The sequence below is a fragment of the Corapipo altera genome, unplaced genomic scaffold, assembly GCF_003945725.1.
Source record: "Corapipo altera isolate COAL_440 unplaced genomic scaffold, ASM394572v1 230, whole genome shotgun sequence".
Lineage (NCBI taxonomy): Eukaryota > Metazoa > Chordata > Aves > Passeriformes > Pipridae > Corapipo > Corapipo altera.
The window spans coordinates 482090-503404 of NW_020885002.1; the positions used below are offsets into that span (position 1 = coordinate 482090).

The following is a 21315-nucleotide window of genomic DNA, read 5'->3' on the forward strand; positions in this document are numbered from 1 at the left end:
AAACTCTCAGGATTCCACGTCTAGAAACCAACCTGTTTGCACCTCAAGTTCAGATGGGACAAGCTGACAAATTCTTTATGAAAACTGAGTGTTTCAGCATTTCTGAATTTTGCAAAATTCTTCACATTGATTTTAGGTCCATTCAACACTAAAGCAAATTGCCAGACATACAAGGACAGGGGACATATCAAAGCAACCTCTCCCTAAAAATGGTACCTAACAGTTATAATTCCCGAATTACCATAGAATCATCTCCATTGTACATTCCGTCATAGGGTTCATCCAGCCTGGACAGGAGAGGAGGAAGTGGCAGATAAATTCAGGATAGTGCATTACTTACTGTAAACTGTGAAATACTTACTCTAAAGTGTGCTTCCCCCACCACTCACCTCAGTCAACCCTCTGTGAAGGGTCCTCAGTGCCTTGGGCTGCACAAACTAGAGGTTTGGATGCAAGTCAAGCAGCAATTCCCGAATGTGCTGTTGCCTGTAGCCTTAAGTACAGACCAAGTGCACCACCCTGTGCTGAGATATATATCTCTGACAGAGAAATACAGCTCAAACCCTCAATAAATAATTCAGAAAAAAACCCAATTATTTAACAATATTGCCAAAGACATGTAGTATAAATCTCATTTAATCACTGTTGGAGTGCTGGAAGTTGATATCCAAGAGATTTTTATTTTTTTTTTTGATGTTAAAATTTCTGTGGAAAACATCAAACCTGGACTCTTCCCTCTTCACCAGCTATTTGTGGTCATCCCAAAGCTGGAGGCTGTCTCAGCACTCCCAGCCATATACAGATGCTCTGGAAGGAACAGCCTGCTGTGTAAAACACCTGGAATCTGCTGCCTGCCAGGTATCCACTGCAGTACAACTCCTATTGTCACCTTCCGAAATCACCTGCAGGCTCCTGCCCATGGCATCAGACAGCCCTTCTTAGGAAAAGCTGTAATCTAATCCTGACCAGCAGGAAAGGGAGGGTGAAGGTGATGGTAAACTGAGTAAATTATGATGTTTATGCATAAGACTTAATTCCACAGTTAAGACTTAATTCCACAGTTTCAACAAAATTAAGACTTCATTCTTTGGACATCACAAGTTGGCCACCGCTTTGAAGCCATAAGCACAGTTGTCAGTCTGAGGTTCTTCTTGAAACTTCTTGAAATCTGTCTCTCATGGCTCAGATCCCAGCATTTCCTGGCCCAATTTGCACTGACACCTGGCTGCTACCAGGGAATCCAATCACTGGACCTGTGGGGACCAGGATCTGAATCTGAGCAGGGATCAGTCACCACCCCAGGCTGACAGACAACCTGACTTTGCAGGAACTTTTGAATCTCCTTGATTATCAGCCTTCTGCCAGAGCACAGCCTCCAATCCACCTGACACCAGCAAGGCCCATGAATGAGTGCTCCTCTCCTCAGCTTAAAGCTTGAAATATATTGTTTCACATCAAAATTAGGTTGCATCTTTGATTCAACCAAAACCACCCAGATCATCTCAACATGGCAGCTCACTGGTTTTAATTAGCACTGTTGCAGAATTTCAATTCACTATGAAAGAACGAGGTAAACAAGAATCACAGAATCACACAATGTTAAGGGGTTGGAATGGATTTTAAAGATCACCTAGTCCCAACCCACCCTGCCATGAGCAGGGACACCTCCCAATATCCCAGGTTGCTCAAAGCCCTGTCCAACTTGGCCTCAAACACTTCCAGGGATGGGGCAGCCACAACTTCTCTGGGCAACCTAGAGGTGATCATCTTACAGCAGTCTCTTCTTCTCCCTCCACCTTCAGTGCACAAAGGAGACCTTATGTGATCCAACTTATTGGCATCAGTATTTTCTTTTGTTTTCATTCCTGTGCTACACTAGAGGGAATCTTTAGAAATCCCCTTGCCAGAATCTCACACCAGAGCATAATTTTAAGGACAAAGGTACAGAGAGGCCACGCTGGATGGGGCTCTGAGTAACCTGGTCTAGTGGAAGGTGTCCCTGACAATGGCAGGGAGTTGGAACAGGATGGTCTTTAAGGTCCATTCCAACCCAAAACACTCTGTGATTCTCTGAGAGTAACTTACCACTGTCTTCCCCGAAAATATTACATAAGGAAACACTCATCCTGCAAAACACCATAAACACAGAAGAAAAAAAAATGAGGCATGAATTCACATTCTAAGACCCACAAAAGGCACAGTACTCTTTAGGTGTGACCAACCTCTGTAATCAACCACAAAAAAATTTAACAACATTAACAAACTCAAGGGGCACCTACCAATGAGAGTATTGGAGATCATCCAAAGGCAAGTATTGTTCAGTAAGAGAAAAAAAAAAAAAAAAGTGGGTCTACATCCTGCTCTCTTTGTTCAAGAAAATCAGAAATAAACTTCCCTAACCAAAATGAACTTCTAGAATTGATCTCTCAAAACTGAAAGTGATTTATGGACAGACATCACTGCCAAGTGTAGATCAAGGAAAAATTTTACGAGAAGAGCAACATTAGCAGCGTTTCTCTTGCACATAAAAACTACTTACTAGGTTATCAAATAGCAACAGGTTTAAGGCTCAGCACTAACCTAACTTTTGCCTTTAAAAAGACAAATAAATGAACGATTTTCCAGATCAGATTACCCAAAACATTTATTCAGAACATACGGCACTAAACAGATGTGAATATGTTTTCCAAAGAGTCATTGTCATTAATTAGCTCATATTTGTCAAGTGCACATTTTTAGGCAGGAAAACTGCATAGCCTAAGCGTTTCTATCAGGCAAGGTCAGGTTCCTTCCCCATCCTTTGGTGACATTCAGTTGCAGGTTAGTACAAACTGCTTCCACAGGCTGGAGCAGATCCAGGCAGCTGCTAAGGTGCAGCACCAGACACTGCTGCAAACCTTGGCATCAAGGGTGAATTTTTAAACTCATCCTCAAGTTTCAAGATACAAGGAGACGCTTTCTCAGGGTGCAGCAATCATCACAGTTTATGGCTGTCTTCTAAAATACCTGGTGCCTCTGGAGGAGCTTCCATGGAACAACCCCAAGCAGGAAACTTACTACACCTCAGTTGTCCTGGAAGATCATCTGTTACGATAGTGAGGACAAGAATGAAATTCGGGCAGCTCACCAGGAAGCACCACCCATCCCAAAGACTGTGCTGTGAACAGCACCTCGATGAGTTACTTTGATTATCGGGTTTATAAGAAGACTGGCTGCAATACCCTGACACTCACTGCTGAGGAATTGCCCTCTTGCACAGACTGAGACATTTTAGCACGAGTATCTCTCTAGATAAAGGGCACCTTCTGGTCTTTTTGCTCCAGATTAAATCAGGCGCCACCAGAAAACCGAGCAGATCTACTAAAAAAGCCTTATCTGTTGTCATAGACTTTATCAAATGATTTACTGCCCAATCCTGCTTTCAGCCATCCAGTGGCAGGGTGTCAGGTTCATCTGAGTAAATCACTCCAAGGTGAACAATACAGTACCTGGTCTCTGTCCCAAGGTCTGGATCACCTGACTGATGCCTGACCATATATAAAGTGCATTAATAGACATTCAGTGCAGCACAGATATGACCTGTCCCTTTATGCATTTCATCAGGGCTTAGCTCTAGGAGCTGTAAATGTCAGCACTGAGACATCTGCCTACTGCTTGCTTTAGGAAGAGAAATTCCACAGGGACTGGAGTAAGAAAACCAAGAACAGTTTTAAATAAATAACAACACGAGTTTTCGTAACAGCACCTTTATGGAACACAAGGTTAGCTCTAGACAAGTGCCAGGTTACATGAACTTTCAGTCCTCTATATAAAGCAATCTGGGGTTTAGTCCACTTTGATAAAACCTATAACACTTATTTATAGGTACAATACTTGGGCTATTTCCACAGTAAAAAAAAAGGGCTTTCCATTACAGTGCTGGGAGTGGTTAACAAGAAAGTTACCTTATTAAGTCCTTTTTTTTAGAGAATAATAATTCTCCTCCTCTATGTCGCATTGTTATTAGAATTTCAGAACACCAGCAATGCAATTCTAGTTAAGATAAAGTGGCAATTAAGGTAATGTAAGCTAAAGACCAAACCATCTTCATAGATACAGACAATTTTGAATATATATTTTGCATGTGAAATTAGATTAATTTTTGTGAATAACAATTCCATCTCTATACACAACCGACAGAATTCCTCGCCAGTAGATAACTGCACTGTGCATGGGTAGTCAGCCTTGAAGAGAAAGTCTGGACCTCAGGCTTATCCAGCTACATGGATCAACAAGCAATCCCTTCAGATCCAGCAGCTTTGGTTTAATGGACGGAAACTTTGGCCTGTTGTTCAAACATACTTGCCAGCAACAAACAAGTGGGACTGGAGTTTTTTAAAAACAAAGCAAAGTGTGGTATGTGCATAAAGTCAGTGCCTTGATCCTTAAAAGCATCTCTACAGGTAACTTTACCTTAAAAATGGGCAGTGCTTAAGTTACAAAGGATTTTTTTTATGATGACTGAAGAAAACAGCTCTGCTTCAGGAATTCAAAAGATGGGTCAGATTTAGTAGTAGATTTATTAATTTGCTGTGATTTACAACGAGGTGATAATGTCTGAAACAAGGGAGACATCAAAACAGGTTTAGCCAGGAGGTTTATGGCTTCCAAGTCATTTGGGCATCAGTCATTTGGGCAACTGAAGATTAGCAGACAAAAGGTAAGCAGAGGCCGGGTGCTGCACTGGTGTTTTGGAGACAGTATTCCAAAGTGTCTTCTCTTACAGCAATTTCCTTTTCTCGAACTCCTGCAAAAAGCACACAGATGTTACCAGTGGGGAAAAAAAGAAAATGCTTCTATTACTGTTTTATTTTAAACTACTTTGTGTTTATCTTAGCAAAACTTATTTTAAGAATTAGAAACTGGAATTAAACATTAAAATATAAAATGCATAAAGTGTGCAAGCTAGGGGAAAGGAGAATAAGCATTCTCCCACCTCACATTAACAAAACAGCTATGAAAAGTGCCAGACTGCAGTCAGGGCATGCTCTCAGACTGCAATATTGTCAAGGAACCATTTGCTCCCAGGCATAACATAATGGGCTTGAAAAACCCCAGTGCTGTGTAATAGCTGCAGTAGAATCCTTACAGCAAAGGACTCAAGCCAGAGAAGAAACAAAATAAAGATTTTCATTTTAGTAAAGAAAATATACAACAGAAGAAGAGAAGAATCCCACAGCACCCTGTGGAGATGCTGTACTATACAGTCACCACGGGAAACAAAAAATACCTAAACCAGCTGAATTATGCATTTCCTCTAGCTGTGAAGCAACCCCTTCTTTCAGATATCAACTAAGGAAAATGCAAATAATCCTGTTCCATACCTCAGTTTTTCAGCTGTATACATTCAACCATAACTCTGAATTAGTACTTAAAACAGACTTATATGCCAAGGCTCTCCTTCCTCAAACACCCTACTTACAGAGAATGTTCTCATGTTTTAAATTAATTTGGGTTCTTTGCATCCAGAAAACAATTTCGACAAGTTGCTGCACTTGAAAGCAAAATGGAATCTCTTCTCTATTTTGCCATGTTTACTTTTCTATAAAACAGTATCACATAAAACTGCATGCACATATCTTTCAAGTAGTAATTTCAGCTTGTTCAGTCAAGAGAGCTCATATTTAACCAAGTCCAGAGCAACAGAGTATCTGGGTAAGAGATACACTCCCAACTCATATTCCCTGAGAAGTGGTTTCTTGCTCTGGATGGCCACGTGTACCAATTTCTAGAGACACACCTTGTAGATGGTGCTGCCCAGCTGAGCAGGGGACATGCTGACCACGACACCTGCACTCTGAAGGGCTGCAATCTTCTCCTTAGCTCCCCCTTTTCCCCCAGCAATGATTGCTCCAGCGTGGCCCATCCGCCTGCCCGGAGGCGCCGTCAGGCCGGCGATGAACGACACCACTGGCTTGGCATTTGGGCCCTGGGAGGAAACAAAAGACACCCGGTTACAGGGGGAGGGTGAGAGGAAAAGCAATTCCAGATGGCAGATTTTTTATTTTCTATTTTGTATTTAAATATCAACCAGCCAGGCAAGGATATTAAACAGCTGGAAACTTCACACAACACGAACAAAAAGACTGAGAGAGTGTGGAGTACTTTCTCTCCTGATAACCATCATAAAGCAGAAGCAAAGAGAAACTTTAAATCTCTCTACAGACCCATGTATACTGCAAAAAAAAAAAAAAAAAAATTCACTACGAGCATTGTTACAGGAATAAAAATCTAAGTTGACACTGTTCTCCAGTTCACAGAATCATACAACCACAGAATCATTAAGGTTGGAAAGACCTCTAAGATCATCAAGTCCAACCATTACATTTAATCTGGACAAAGCTCCTGATTTCACCTCTTTCTCTTTAATAAAAGTAATACTGTTTTGTAGCACTGTTTTTGTAAGCAGACATTAGAAATTGAACTGAGTTTTCCTTGAAGTGGCAAAAGAAGTTGGTTAACTACAAAGGTGTCTGGAAGCAACATGTTTAAGACTTACAGAATTATGTTCTTTCAAAAATGCTGCTGCATCTTCTTCAGCATTTCCTCCAATTTCCCCAATCAATATGATCCCCTCGGTATGAGGATCCTTCAAGAAGACATCAAGGCAGTCAATAAAATTAGTTCCATTGAAGGGATCACCTCCAATCCCTGAAAAAAAAATTAAAACCACACGAAAAAGACTTACTCAAGATAATGACATTGCATTTATGATAAAAGTTTCAAAGTAAATTTCAGCATGAGGAGTATTCCCAAAGGCTCATGAGACAGGTAGCTCTGAAGGCTCTTGCCAAGTCTGAGTGTGTCAAATTCCTGCTCCAAATACCTCCCCCACAATTTACAGAAAGCTTTGATATCTGAACGTTCACCTTTCAAACTGTAAACAAAATATTACGGGCACAGAAGGACTGAGACCCCAGCTCTAGAATTTTGCTGTAAGAAAACTGAATTTACTTAACATACCCAACTAAATGCCTATCCCCTTATAATACTAAACTTCTTGGGAAAATCTGTTTCCAAATTGACATCATATTTGCTGGCACTTCTCTGTTCAAAGCTGGTTTTTAGGGGTTTATTAACCTGATGTGGAAACAATAAGAGGGAAGGGATCTCATTTCTCAACACGACTGCCATTCAGCAACTTCTACACTCCGGTAAAGGAATTACTTTGGATTTATTCTGTAAAGAAAAACCAGACTAGTCTTGGTCCAATAGGTTGTTTCCAAGGAAACCTACCAACACAGAAAGACTGCCCCAATCCAACTTGCGTTGTCTGATGAACAGCCTCATATGTCAAGGTTCCAGATCTTGACACAATACCTTTAGGAAAGAAGATAATATTAACAGAGTTAAGCACATGACTAGAGGCAGCTGCACTTATATTCACAAAAATCACCTTAATAAACAACACCAGATGCCAGCTTTTCCATCTGTCCTTGCCAAAATGTGAGAACTCCCCGTAAGATTCTATCTGTACTGTTTCTTGGTTGTCACTTTTTGACACTTAATTGTCAACAGACTAAACCTGCCCAGGAATTCAGTAACACTGGTTGAGACAGAATTCATCATGCTACAGCCTTACCAGGAAAGAAAACTGAAAACAAAGTAGAGGAATATAGTTCTTATCTTGTGTGCAAGTAGCTGATGCACTGAACTTGAGGCAGAGCCGCAGCTCAGTAGTCAACAAAAGAATTCTGTATTAATCACATCCCCAGTAAGGCCAGGCACAGGAGAGACCCTCCAGAACAGAAATATGCTGCACAAATGCAGGTTATCACTATTAAGTTTATTTGTTGCTGCTCTACAAAACTCACTCGGTATTTACGTGACAGTATTACAAGAAACCACAACTCCAGTTTTAAATTCAGAGTGGAAGGTAACACAGAGCCCAGATCAGGGGCAAAATATTTGCATGGTTTTTTCTTCATTTTTCCAAGACTTCTGCTAAAGCTACAAAAGGAAAGGTTTCTAGGAAAAACAGACATAATCTTCTGCCTACTTCAAGCCATCTAACAAGGAATATCATAAGTCTATTGTATGAACAGAGGAGAAAATACACCACTAGACTAACAACCTTAGTTTTATCAACTATTTATACTGTTGGACAGCTGTGTACTAGCAAAGGCTTTTTCTTGCTATGTTTGCCATTAAGATCCGATTGCTCCAGAGAAGCTACAGATAAGAGTCCAAAGACTGTGGCTATTTTTATAGCAGTATATTCAGATGATTCCTGGATGCCTCACAGTAATAGAAAGCTGGGGAGCACATCACCAAAGGTCATCACAGTGTTAGACGAAGCTGGGAGGATGGCAAAGCTCCACTTTTATTCCTTGATCCTTGGAAAACCATTGAAAACATTTCCAGCAATGTCAGAGCTACTGAGTTCAGGATTTAAAATATTCTTTCGCACTTGACGTGCCTTGCATTCAGATTGTAATAACTTGTGACTACAGGACATTTCTTGTAGGTATATAGAAAATTTGAACAGAACCTTGACTGAAAAGGGAGTTCAGGGCAACATTGGTTGATGTTGCCTTTTACAGTCATAGAGCAATGTCTCAATGGTTTCCACAAAGGGCGTAATTGCAGCCATCTGGTTTTTCAATTCCAGGTTTACAGGCACTTTTGAAAGCTGGAGGTGTAACAGGAGTGTTAACACATCTTCCAGCATTCCCTAGGTGCAGTATATTCTCACATCAGGAGTGGTTAAGAGGAAAAGATAGTTTCTCATGCTAGAAAAACTGCACTGAGTCCCTTTAGTTCAACAGCATCGAACAGGCTTTCACACAAAAAATACAGTTTTCATCAAAAAAAAGAAGTAATGTTGCAAAGTGATCAAGTTAAATCAGTTACCTTGCTGACAAGACACATATACAGCAAATACTGTCTACAACAGTTTTACGAAGCTCTATTTAAGTAGAAATTTATATTTTGGAAGAATTTGCTCTATAGCTCCTGAACTGCATTATTTTTTAAAAATATCAAGTTGTTATTTCTAGCCACAAGGAGTCAACAAAAGTCAGGACAAAAGATCTGCATGCAACAGAGAGTGTGATTATATACAGTGTGTGTAACTAACATGAACAAGTCACTGCCTTTCTGCCCTTAACTACACTGCCTCAGAACTGGGTATATTTGTCACTTCCTCTTGTGATGTTTTAATAGTTGTCTGAATTATCACGTTATAAACTTGCCTGTAATCTCTTCTCTTTGCTGTAATACTGAGCTCACAATAGGTATGGGATCCTAGTCCTAAGGAGCCAAGCTATTGGAAGGAATAGCATTGAGGAGCTTAGTCCTCTCAAATGCCAAGATAAATGGAAGTTTCCTTAAGACTCTCCTTTGGAGACACCAAGTCCATCACACTATCTAAGGCAACTTCCAGTTGCTTTGCCTCTACCGTGAGTACTCAGTGCCTGTTATGAAAGACTTCTTGATTTTGGCCTTCAGGATTGATAATGCCAAAATTCACTTACAAACTGAGGGCAGACAAGTTGTACTAACTGTCTGTGGGGCAGGATGTGCCCAGCCTCATGAGGCAGAACACCAGAGCAATAAACTTAAGTTCTAGATGACGCATAAATATTCAAAAACTCACCGATTCTTCCCTTCTTGTGAATGTGACCAGGCATGATACCAATTTTACATTCTCCAGGCTAAGGAAAGAGTGGGAGAAGTCAGATGGAACATTCCAACCACCACTAAGCACGGTCCAGCCTCGGGCCAAACCCAGAAACCACTTACATTGATGACTCCAGGGCAGTTTGGGCCCACCAGTCGGGTCTTGCCCTGCCTGACCAGCCTGTGTTTGACCCGCACCATGTCCTGCTGGGGGATCCCTTCAGTGATGCACACGACCAAGGGCATCTCTGCATCGATTGCCTCATTGATGGCAGCAGCAGCAAACGGGGGAGGGACATATATCACAGTGGCAGAGGCACCTGTTTGCTCTTTGGCCTACAATGGACACAACAAAAAATACATCATGTACTTAGTGGGGCTGGAGGCAACACCTGACAACAAATCATTTAAAATACATCCATTCTCAGGCACAAATTAAGTAAATGGATATGTATGAATTGACTATGATCAAAGTAAGAGTTAAATTCCCTGAAGATGGGACACAGAGTGCAAGTAGGGAACTGAGAACTGACCACTGTCTGGAAAGGATCTGCCCCATGATCACCATCATAAATACTCTAAGAAAATAGTTTTCTAAAAATTCATCATACACACCAGAATCAATCAGAATCTAGTTGCATGCATAAAGCAAGTGTATCCAGACTCTGTGAACTTCACAGTGGAAACCAAACTTGTACTTGACCACATTGAATGCTCCCTCTTTCATAAAGCTTCTATTTCACTCCTTGCCCAGTGACATCCACGGCTCAAATATTTGTCTCTTCAGCGTGAGCAATGACATAAGGAGCCCTTCAGCAGCATTAAATTGTGTGCCCTCCAGTCACCGCTGCAAATTACCTCCTTCACAGAATTAAACACAGGCAGACCTAGATGAGTTTTTCCCCCTTTCCCTGGAGAAATTCCTCCAACTAGATTGGTGCCATAGTCCAACGCCTGCTGGCTGTGAAAGGTGCCCTGTGAGAGGGAAAATAAGTGAAGTTAAAAGATATGTAATAGCAAATAAAATTAACCTAAAATTCTGATGCTATCTGTAATTTATGGCACTTAAATTTACAATGAGAAGGGAAGTTTTCACTACATGTATACAATCAGGTATATTGATCGACATGTTTTTAAATGAGCTCAGAATATGCTCATATGCTCTGCTTCTCCTTTTATATCAGAGCACTGCAGTTGCATGCTAAAGGATATTTTGTTGTGTGTTGCTAATACACCTGCAGACACACCAGCCACGATTTATTGTCCACATCAAGTCTTGCAGATGACAAACACTATAGTAAAATAGAAGAAATTAGCATTCTCATCCATGACTGGCTGATAGTTTTACAAAAGCAGCCTTCTCCCCTTGCAAATGTGTAAGACAGTGAATCTGAGAAAATTATTAAATATCCTGAAATAAAATCAGAAATTTAATTCATAGGCATTGATACTCAAATGCTTTTGTGAAGAGGCACTTCTAAAATGGTAAAGTTTTTACAGGGTTTTTTTGCAAATCTCCTTTTACAAAGAAACCCTTTCAGCTGTATGCAATATAAAGTCTTAAGATCAAAATGAAGAGCAAAAATGAAAAGCACTACAATAAAGATGACTCAAAACCAAGTTTCAAGCTTGTGCACAAGTATTTGGCCAAAAAAAGGAAACCATAGTGTTGAAGGACCCTCCTGACAGTGAAGGAAGTCCAGCTTCCTATTGAGACAGATAAATACAGTGTATAATCCCTTTCATACATTATTAAGTTTTTCAAGCAATCAAATTTCTGAACTGAAAAGGTGATAGAAGAAATAGCTCATAAGCATACCTGTTTGCCTGTAAAACCCTGACAGATAACCTTTGTGTTTTTGTTAACATACAGATTTTTCCTAGATGCCGTGTAGGAGCAGTGTCGGACTCCATTCTGTTGAACTAGAGAAAAAAAACAGAAGAGAGAACAAACCATTAATCCACTGTTCTGTCAGACTCTGAGTCAAAAAATGTCCTATCAAGTAAGTGCATATCGATTAGTGCTTGTATCAAAAGACCACGAGCAGCTCATGTTTTCTGCTCTGAAGCTGCATTCAGTGCTTGTCATTCTAAGATATTAAACACGTGCAGTTCACCCTATCGTGTGATTACCCAGTTTACTAGAAATCAGGGGAGCATTTCTCATATCAAGCACTTAATATCAGGATTCCTCATGACAAGTGACAGACAGAAAGAACTTCTTAACCACTATTTTCATTTGCAAACGAACATGTCTGCATCCTCTCAGAAATTCAGCAAAGTGGCAAAGCAGAACTAAAATCCCAGTATCCAGAGGCATGACACCACAAGTACTATGTTACACCTCCAGTGAACAGAGCACAGTCCAGACTAGACAAGGAGAGATAAATGAAGAGCTCAAGGGCACCTCAGCCCAGGTAAAACCTAATGCCAAGCAAGATAGTACAGCAAGAGATTTTCTTCCAACAGATTCCTGGCTACAGGCACCTAGACATCGCTGCTGGACATGCACTCGGGCTTGTGAGGAAAGACAGCTCTCCAGATACTCCACTACAATGATTTTCAATTTAGTTCTCACAACTCTGATACTGACAAAAGAAAAGAACACAATTGCAGAAAAAGAGCATAGAGTGTGCTGATATCAAAAAGCTCAGGAGAATGACGGCATCTGTGCTGAAGGGAAAGATATGTTGACATCAAATGACTAAAAAAGAAATGCGCAGAATTTTACCCTCCAAGAAAGCTTGAGATGAGGAGGAAGGAGAGGTCTTCTGGTATAAAAAGGATGCACACATTTATTGCCATTGCTTTTTCAAACACCAGAGTTTTGAGGGGATCAGAACCAATTTACTCCCTGCAAGTCTTTTACATAAAAACTTTATTTTATGCATAGAGTGAACCCAGGAAGGCACAATCCTAATGCAGAAACCAACAACAGCATGTTATTATAAAACCCTTCAACTCTTTTAAAGATCCTCCAACTAAGATCTGAGGAAGTAAAAAGTGAAGTTGAAATCAAAGTAAGAGATTCTGAATCATGATCCCTGGACTGCTCCATATACTTATTCAGGCACATCTGAACAAGGGAAGGATATTTATTTTCTATTTTTAGGAAGGAAATAAAAACTATTAAGTAGGGGGGGGGAAAAAGAAAAAGGTATTTTTCAACAGAAACTGTTAATGCACGGAATTTACTAAAACGCATTATAACAATTTATATGGCATGGTAAAAAAGTGCAGAAAATTTAAGATCCATGTACATACCCATTTCTATGACAGAACTACACGGGACTCCTCCGCAAGTACTTTTGCCAACTAAATTTTAGTGCTACACTGCTTTTATGCTTTACTTCTCTCCAAAAAAAAGTGAGATGAGAAACCAAACCATACCAGAACCAGTCTACAGACATCAGCGCTATTGCTAAATCTAAAGTCCTCACTCTGTTCTTAGAAAGTGCTGGCAAATCCAGGACTTAACTCCAACCACTCCTGCCATTCTCTAAGGATCTGCAGCAGATCCTCAACTTCAGATTGAGACGAAGTAAAGCTCAGTAGAGAAAGGTACAGACTTGCCTGCAGTAAACTCGTAAGGAAAGTGGTGAAAGTGCACTTTAGGTGACCTGCAGGGTTTTAACCTAAATCACAACCTTATGCACAAATACTGTTGCAGAATTTGTTATGCCAGGAAATACAAAGCAGTAATGGACAAAGTCCATACCAAATCCATATAAAAAGTCACACAAAAGCCAATCGTATCCTGGGCTGCATCCAAAGCACTGTGGGCAGCAGGACGAGGGAGGTGATTCTGTCCCTCTGTCCCACCCAGGTGAGACCCCACCTGCACTGCTGCCTCCAGCTCTGGGGTCCCAGCACAGGAGGGACCAAGTTGATCAGAGGGATGGAGTAACTCTGCTATGAGGAAAGGCTGAGAGAATTGGGATTATTCAGCCTGGAAAAGAGAAGGCTTTGGGGTGACCTAACTGTGTCCTTCCAGTACCTGAAGGGAACTTACAGGAAAGATGGGGCAAGACTATTTACAAGGGCATATAGTGATAGGACAAGGGAGAATGGGTTCAAATTGAAAGAGAGTAGTTTTAGATTAGATATTAAGAAAAAAATATTTACTGAGGGTGATGAGGCCTTGGTACAGGTTGCCCAGAGAAGCTGTGGATGCCCCATCCCTGGAAGTGTTCAACGCCAGGTTAGATGGGGCTTGGAGTAACCTGATCTAGTGGAAGGTGTCCCTGCCCATGGCAAGTGGCTGTGAACTAGACCATCTTCAAGGTCTCTTCCAACCCAAACCATTCTATGACTCTATGTAAATATGCCTGAGGCTGAGATTTAACAAGCAGGGTTAAGATGCAGGCAGAAGACAGCACAGGATGATCCTCATCCTTGGTCAAGGACTTGGCCTTCCTAGACAAAGCTGCAAAGTCCTGCATCTGCACTGCAATATGAACTCACTCAAACACACAGTAGGCAAACAGCTGCCTGCCCCCAGCAAAGGAGAGGCAAAAGAGGCACAGAAACAGCTGGAATGCTGGCCAGGAGAGCAGGGAATTGGTCTGCCTGATCCCAGCCATTCAGGCAATCCCTCACTGGCAGCAGGTTTGACTGGGTAAAACCCAACCCTGAGAACAGCAAAAGATGATCTCCCTTGAGAAGAAGCTGTTACAGTCATCACCACCAGCAGTGCCTTGGGGAGAACAGTCTGGGCTTCCAGGAGCATGGGAGTGAATGTTTGGAAACGGGCCTGCAAGGGGAAAGAGTAAACAGGCAACACTAAACCGATTCAAATCTAAGTTTTACAGAGTCTGTGCTGCACCACTGACAAATCCACCTGCAAAATAAGAGAGGGATGCTTGCTAGCCGCACATTTGTCACTCAGCAACTTCAGTACTTTGAAAAAATAAAAATAAAAATCACACAATCACAGAATGGGTCAGGTTGGAAGGGAACACAGTGGGGCATCAGGTCCAACCTCCCTGCTCAAGCAGGGTCATCCAAGAGCATATTGCACAGGATTGTATCCAGATGGTTCCTGCATATCTCCACTGAGGGAGACTCCACACCCTCTTTGTTGTTGACAAACTCACAAATAGTCACTCATTTCTCTGTACCTTAAAGCAATTCTACATTCTCAGTTCAGCTGTCCATTCCAGATCTATTTTCAGATATCTATAACCTCGCACAAAACTTTTTTTGAGAGCTTAAGTTTGTCAATTCCCACTTTTCAGAACACTGTATAAATATATTTTTCAAGGATAAAAAGCTTTTGAGCATTTTCCAAGCTACCAAAAGAAAAAAAAAATCTAAGCACTGATATCTAAAAGGCAGCTTAAAATTTAAGCTTTGTGTGGATTTACTGCTGAAAACCCTATGTGCTTCTTATATTACTGTATGGCCCTGCTTCAGAGAAAATGCAGCTGGTTCAAAAAAGCCTGGCTATATGCTTGAGCTGTCTGCTGTCTCTAGAGAGAGGCAGCTTAGCATGGGCCCATGGCCAGGGAGCAATACATTTTTTAAGAAGTTTAAGGAAAAAAACCCTAAAAATCACCTTGCAGTTTCCAGGATTGATGAGTCTGAGTTACTGAGGGTTTTAAAGTGGGATGATACAGTTCTTTAGTTGTGTTCCTGGCCCTGCCTGCAGCAGAAACATTTGCCCCAGTTATCAGCACAGCAGGAGCAGCAAGGTCATGGGTCAGGATGAGGCTCTGCTCCACCTGGCACAAACAGCAAGTCCTGGGTGCAAGCAGCTGGCAATTTACATAGTTAAGACAGATAAAAGATGAGAAGGAAACAGGTGGAAAGTGGGAATGGTATGCCTCAGTTCACAGCAGGTAGGAGTCAGAAATAGAATCCAAGTCTCAACTTCCACCCAGGACCTGCCTCCCAGCTTCCAAACCCGTTTAGACAATTGCTTTTACTAGAACAAATTTGGGTGCTTGACTCTAAATGCATGTTGCTTCATGAAGTCTGGAGGACGGGAAAAAAAAAGAAAGAAAAAAAATTTGCTCTTCAGTTGTGAACCAGCAAGAGTCAAACCCATTGGTGATGCTATTTTAATGCACAAGTCTAAATTACAGGCCAAGCTGCAAAGGTGAAGGCTCCAGATGAAGTCCTGGAGCACAAGGACAAGTCTTATCAAATCCAAATCTTAACAAAGCACAGGGGAAATGTTGTATTTTGTCAAATCAGAGTTCTAAGATAAAATTACCATGTTGAACGAAGGCCTGCAATAGGCCTTTAGCAAAGAGTATTAAAAATAAAAGAGACTGGACAATCTTTCCCCAGGCAACCCTTTCATTTCTGCCACACCTCTGTTCTGTTTAAAAATAAAGTTATACAAATAACAAGATGCATTTATTTTGGCTTTCCAGTCCTTTAACTTCTACATAGCTAAAAACTGAGACGTACTGTGGCAAGAGCCTACTTTGGCCCATTGTACAGGATAACCAAGCAGTTATGAAAAGTGCTCAAATACCAAACTCCAGCTGTCTCAGGGGAGATGTAAAGCAAGATCTAAATTTAGCAAAAGGGTATAAGCCTGTGTATGGAACATCAATTGTTTTACAGTAAAGAAAACTTACTAAAAACTACAGTTACTCCAACACTGACACTGTGCTGGTAGTTACTCTGGCATGTCCAGAAACAAGGCCCCAGCCAAGCCCAGAACTCACTGCAGTTCAAGAAACAGAAAAATCCACCTACATTTATCTCAGGAAAAAAAAACCTCATTATCCATGGGCTCCAGCAGGGCTTTAAGCTCACTTGTGAATTACGATGAACAAATCTTTTTGAAAAATACCCTGTTATTTATCATGAAGTCCAATCATGAATTTGCACGTACAAAAGAAAACTGACTCATTTACATGGTCTTTTAAAGCACACTGGTGTTCACACTGAGCTTTCAGGCACTCCTTGAGAAGCAACAGCTCACAGGCAAAAATCTCATTTAAAACAATGCAACCCGAGCTACATTTCATAGAATCATGGAATAGTTTGCATTGGAAGGGACCTTTAAAGGTCATTTAGTCCAGCCCACAACTTATTTGGGTTGTGCAAGCCAGGTGGCAGCACAGATACTAAGGGCTAAATCTCTTCCTCACTCAAACTACACAAAGTGGAAAACTTGTTATTTTCAGGACTCTCGTAAGATTTCCTATGGACAGGAATCCAGCCAAAATGCCCCCTTCTTTACCCCCATTTAACCCAGATCAAAAAAAAAATGGAATTTGGAAGGTGAGGTAACATCTGAGGGTGCTCATAAAGCAAGCACAGTATAATAGAAAGATGAAACAGCAGATTCTACAGGGACCTGAGCTCATACCCACATTGCCAGAAGAGTGAAAAGTTATAAGTGAAATTCTTCCTCTATTACTCTTTGAAAAAGCCACAGAACTCAGGGATGAAGGAAGACATTCCTCTTCTATTACATAAGCAAGGAAAGAAGAAAGCCTTAGAAATCCTATGGGCTCCAGTGAAATGGGGGAAATGGAGATCACCACACGGGAAACTCAGGGAAGGACTGAGGTACAAGGAGTGCTACTTAAAATGCTAAGAAGTCCTTTTTTACACACACACATCCCACCCCTCTCTTTATCTTCAATCACTTATGGACGTTCAGCTCATTTCCGAGAAATCCTTTTGATATTTTGGACACATTTAATTTGCACTTTTATGACTATCTCCCTTCTCCTTCGTCTGCCTACAAATGCAAGGCCTGAGGAGGACAGAGCAGGAATGGTTCTGGGGAGCTTCTGACAGCACAGAAGAGCATAAGCCCACCTCTAGAATTCACCCTTGAGGTTATCAGTTACATTAGCAGAAGATGATCCTTACTGACAAAGAAGTTTTCATGCTCTTGAAGGATTGTTCAAAATATCTTGCTCCTTTGTTTAAGAGGACTATGCTCTCAGAGCATTTCTACATATCAGTCCCCAGCCACTCTTCTCTCACTCTTCCCTTACCAAATTCCTGTTAATTATGGCAACCCCAATCTATGAACATGAAATAGGAGTTGAAGAATTAAGTAAATGAAGCAGGCTGTAAAGGGCAGATGCAATGACTGTGCTTGCTACACTGACCATATCAAAACAAAACTAGGACTAATGGGAAATGACACGCAGAAAAATTTCAGCCCTTTCAACACATCTTTCTTTCCTAAACCAAAAGTTCCTTCTCAACACAAATCATCTATTTCTTTAACACCAACAAGCTGCTTTTCCCCACTCCAAGGCACACTCCACTGAGAACACGTGCAGGAAAAGCTTTGTGAGCTTTCCTCCCTCCCTCCACACTGTTGACATAAAAACAATTCAGGAATTCCTCAGTTTGGGCTGTTATTTCTGCAGCAATCCTTTGCCAGGGTTACTCACATAATTACTGTAATCTTTTAATCTAAGAGCTCTCCAGAGCCTTCTAACAGGCCCAGGACATGAAATCCCTAATCCTGACTCTCCAATCCGTTCAGGTGCCTACAAAGACTCTTCTAAGTGTGGTACAGACCAGCACAGGTTTCTCCTCACTCTGTCCACATACAGCCAGTGCTCTGAGCTCACCTTTGAGCAGCACTTGCCATTCATTGACATATTTATACTCCCTTTTTGCAACTTCCTGATCCAAACCTTAAGGATACACACCTTGCATGTTTCCCTCAGCAATGCACCAACAAAAATAAGAGTTTGCATCAGAACAACACCAGAAACTCACGATTTTAAATCACTAAGAAAAACAGATGCTAACTATTTGTTAGTGAAAATGTATGTACAAAGTCCAAATTTAAGGTTTCAGCAGTTTTTTAACATTTTGTAAAGACTATCAAACCAAGCAAAGGTTTCCAGTGAAGGACTGTGCCATCTTGCATGAGTTTCTATAAAAGATTTCATGAACAGCTGCAGAAAGACACTTCTTGAGCCACTTATATCTCTTCTTTTCCTCTATCCCTCAAAATAATTTCAAGAACTATTCCCTGAATCTCTTACTGCTATTTGTAAAGGGAACAATGTGGAGTTTTAACACATAAAACTGCACCCAAGAGTAGCTTTGCTGGGAGTATAAATTAAACTAAATTGGAAGGTGCTACATTCCCATCTGTTCCCCTCCATCAGAACCAATTTTCATCAGGCTCAGGGGAGCCCATTCAAAAGCTAAAGTGGCAGAAATTAACTGTATAGTAAGAAAATAGTTTTCTGTTCCTGTTCACGGAGAACAAGAGGCAGGAATGGATACCCAACTGGACGGCAGGTGTGCCACAGGAACTACTCACACCAGCTTATGGCTGTGAGATCCTGTTGCCAGACCCTGACATGCAAGTCACCATCCCACCGAGACAAAAACACTTCGTGTGGAGTGAAATGAAGTAGATTTAACTTTGTCCATTCATTTTCAGCTGCAAGAACCAAATTAATGCACTATTTCCCCAGTTCAGATTCCAAGAAACTGCTCTTGTGACCCACACTAATTTCACGGAATCACAGAATGGTTTGGGTTGGAAGGGACCATCAAGATCACCCAGTTCCAAACCCTTGCCGTGGGCAGGGACACCTTCCACTATCCCAGGTTGCCCCAAGCCCTGTCCAACCTGGCCTTGGACACTTCCAGGGATGGGACATCCACAACTCCTCTGGGCAACCTCTGCCAGGGTCTCATCACTCTTACAGTCAATAATTTCTTCCTAAAGCTAATCTAAACTTACTTTATTTCAGTTTAAAGCCATTCCCTCTTCTGTGCACTAAAAGCCCTTGCAAAGTCTCCTCTTCAGTAAAGAATGTAACTTTAACTGAGCAAAAAAAGCACGGGGAAAAAAAAAAAAGGAATAAAAATAAAAAAAGGAAGCATTTTATTTTTTTATTATGATGTTCGGAATAACACATATTAAATGTTTCCGGGTGAAGTACTAGTCTCGGACTGCTCGTGCTCTCCACAACACTTAGTAAATGCTTCAAGCCGAAGTATTAGTGTCGGACTGCTCGTGCTCTTCACAAAAAGAGGCCAACACACAAAAACAACTTCACCGCCTTGTGCTGAAACCACAGGGTAACTCACGGGCCTCAAGCGGCCTCTCGCCCAACCCACCACCCACCTCTACCAGCTTCCTCTGGCCCTTGACCTTTTTATTCTTTCCGGGGCCGCAACGCGGAGAAGAACAACCTTCCTTGCTCCCCGTCCCCGCGGGCGCCCACCCTCCACACGGGAAAAAAAAAAAAACTTCCCGTATATATTTTATTAACCAGCCTCCTCGCAGCCAGGTGTGCCCCTGCCCCGCCAGAGCAGTGCCAGGTCCCCGGGGAGGGCACAGCCAGCGCCCGGAGCAGCGCTGCGACCGCCGGGGACACCGCCGGTCCCGCCGGGGACACCCCCGGCGCCGCCGCGGCCCCTCCGCGCCGCGCTCCTTGGCCGTGACCTTGCCCAGCCCCTGCCCCTGTCCCTGCCCCTCCCGGCCGGGCTCCAGCGCTGCCCCCCCCCCGCCCCGTGCCCACAGCGGTGCCGGGCGGCGGGGAGGGCCCGTCCCGGTACTCACGGCGGAGGACGCGGCCGAGCAGGAGGGCGGCGGGGCTGCAGCGAGACATCGTCCCTCCCGTCCGCAAAGGCGGCGGCGGCCCCGGCTCGGCCCGCCCCGCCCCGGCGGCGGAAAGGCGGCCCCGCGCCGCCTTCTGGGGGCTGTAGTCGCCGTGAGGGAGGGAAGGGAAGGGGGCGAGGGCGTAGCCAAAAAAAAAAAAAAAAAAAAGTCGCATTTTTTCGGGGAGAAGGTGGTGTTTTATCTCTTTGAGTGGCTGGTATTGAGAGCAATAATCCCCCGTTGTTCTGTGATTTTTTTTCTTTTTTTTCTCCCCACCAGCCTATCGCAATGTAAAAATAAGAGCAATAATTATCCGCCGCTCGGTAATTTTCTGTCGGAAGTTTGTGTTAAGGCGGTTGTGGAATAAGCGAGTTTCTGAGGAAAGCGACGAGGCTGGTGAAGGGACTGGAGCACAAGTCCTGTGAGGAGAGGCTGAGGGAGCTGGGGCTGTTCAGCCCGGAGAAGAGGAGGCTCAGGGGAGACCTCATCACTCCCTACAACTCCCTGACAGGAGGTTGGAGCCAGGTGGGGGTTGGTCTCTTCTCCCAGGCAACCAGCAGTAAGACGAGGGCATGGGGAGGTTTAGGTTTACATATTAGGGAGAAATTCTTTACAGAGAGGGTAGTCAGGCGTTGGAATGGGCTGCCCAGGGAAGTGGTGGATTGTCCATCCCTGGAGGTTTTTAAGACGAGACTGGATGTGGCATCAGTGCCATGGTCTAGTAACTACCGTGGTAGTGGATCAAGGGTTGGACTTGATGATCTCAGAGGTCTTTTCCAACCTGACTGATTCTATGATTCTATGATTTAGTTGAAGTAGTGGTGATAGTAGTAGTTGTGCATTGAGTATCCACTTTTTGGATAAGAGGCACTGCACAAAGGTGGTCTATAACCAAGTGGCTGTTAATGCGCTGCTCAACGTGCAAGTTCAAGTAAAGTTCATGCTCCAAATGACCACCAAGAGATCACCAGGAGACCCCCTAGTAACCAAATAAGGACTTATGAAGAGCTTCTTAGGACTAATTAACATACGTATGAACTTTATAAGAGAAGTAGTGAATACGCAAGACATTTGCTGAATATGTAAAATTGTAA

General features: G+C 42.4%; 1 protein-coding gene across 1 annotated transcript; it reads right to left on the reverse strand.

The window, feature by feature from the left end:
- Positions 1 to 2626: 2626 nt before the first annotated feature.
- On the reverse strand, positions 2627 to 20285 carry SUCLG1 (succinate-CoA ligase alpha subunit). Its single transcript, XM_027667160.1, has 9 exons — positions 20183 to 20285; positions 11480 to 11583; positions 10519 to 10635; positions 9784 to 9996; positions 9638 to 9695; positions 7276 to 7359; positions 6539 to 6690; positions 5780 to 5968; positions 2627 to 4786 (listed from the first exon to the last, which is right to left on the reverse strand). Exons 1-9 carry the CDS (start codon positions 20229 to 20231, stop codon positions 4760 to 4762), a joined length of 993 nt encoding a protein of 330 aa, XP_027522961.1. The 5' UTR covers positions 20232 to 20285; the 3' UTR covers positions 2627 to 4759.
- Between the last annotated feature and the right edge of the window lie 1030 nt (positions 20286 to 21315).

Bases quoted from the DNA above. Each gene is read 5' to 3' on its own strand.
- SUCLG1 (XM_027667160.1), bottom strand. From the start codon at position 20,231: ATGTCTCGCTGCAGCCCCGCCGCCCTCCTGCTCGGCCGCGTCCTCCGC. The intron at 9,997-10,518 runs GTAATTTGCAGC...TGTCCATTGTAG, and splicing joins TGTTTAATTCTGTGAAGGAG to GCCAAAGAGCAAACAGGTGC. The intron at 4,787-5,779 runs GTGTGTCTCTAG...TGCTTTTTGCAG, and splicing joins TGGGCAGCACCATCTACAAG to GAGTTCGAGAAAAGGAAATT.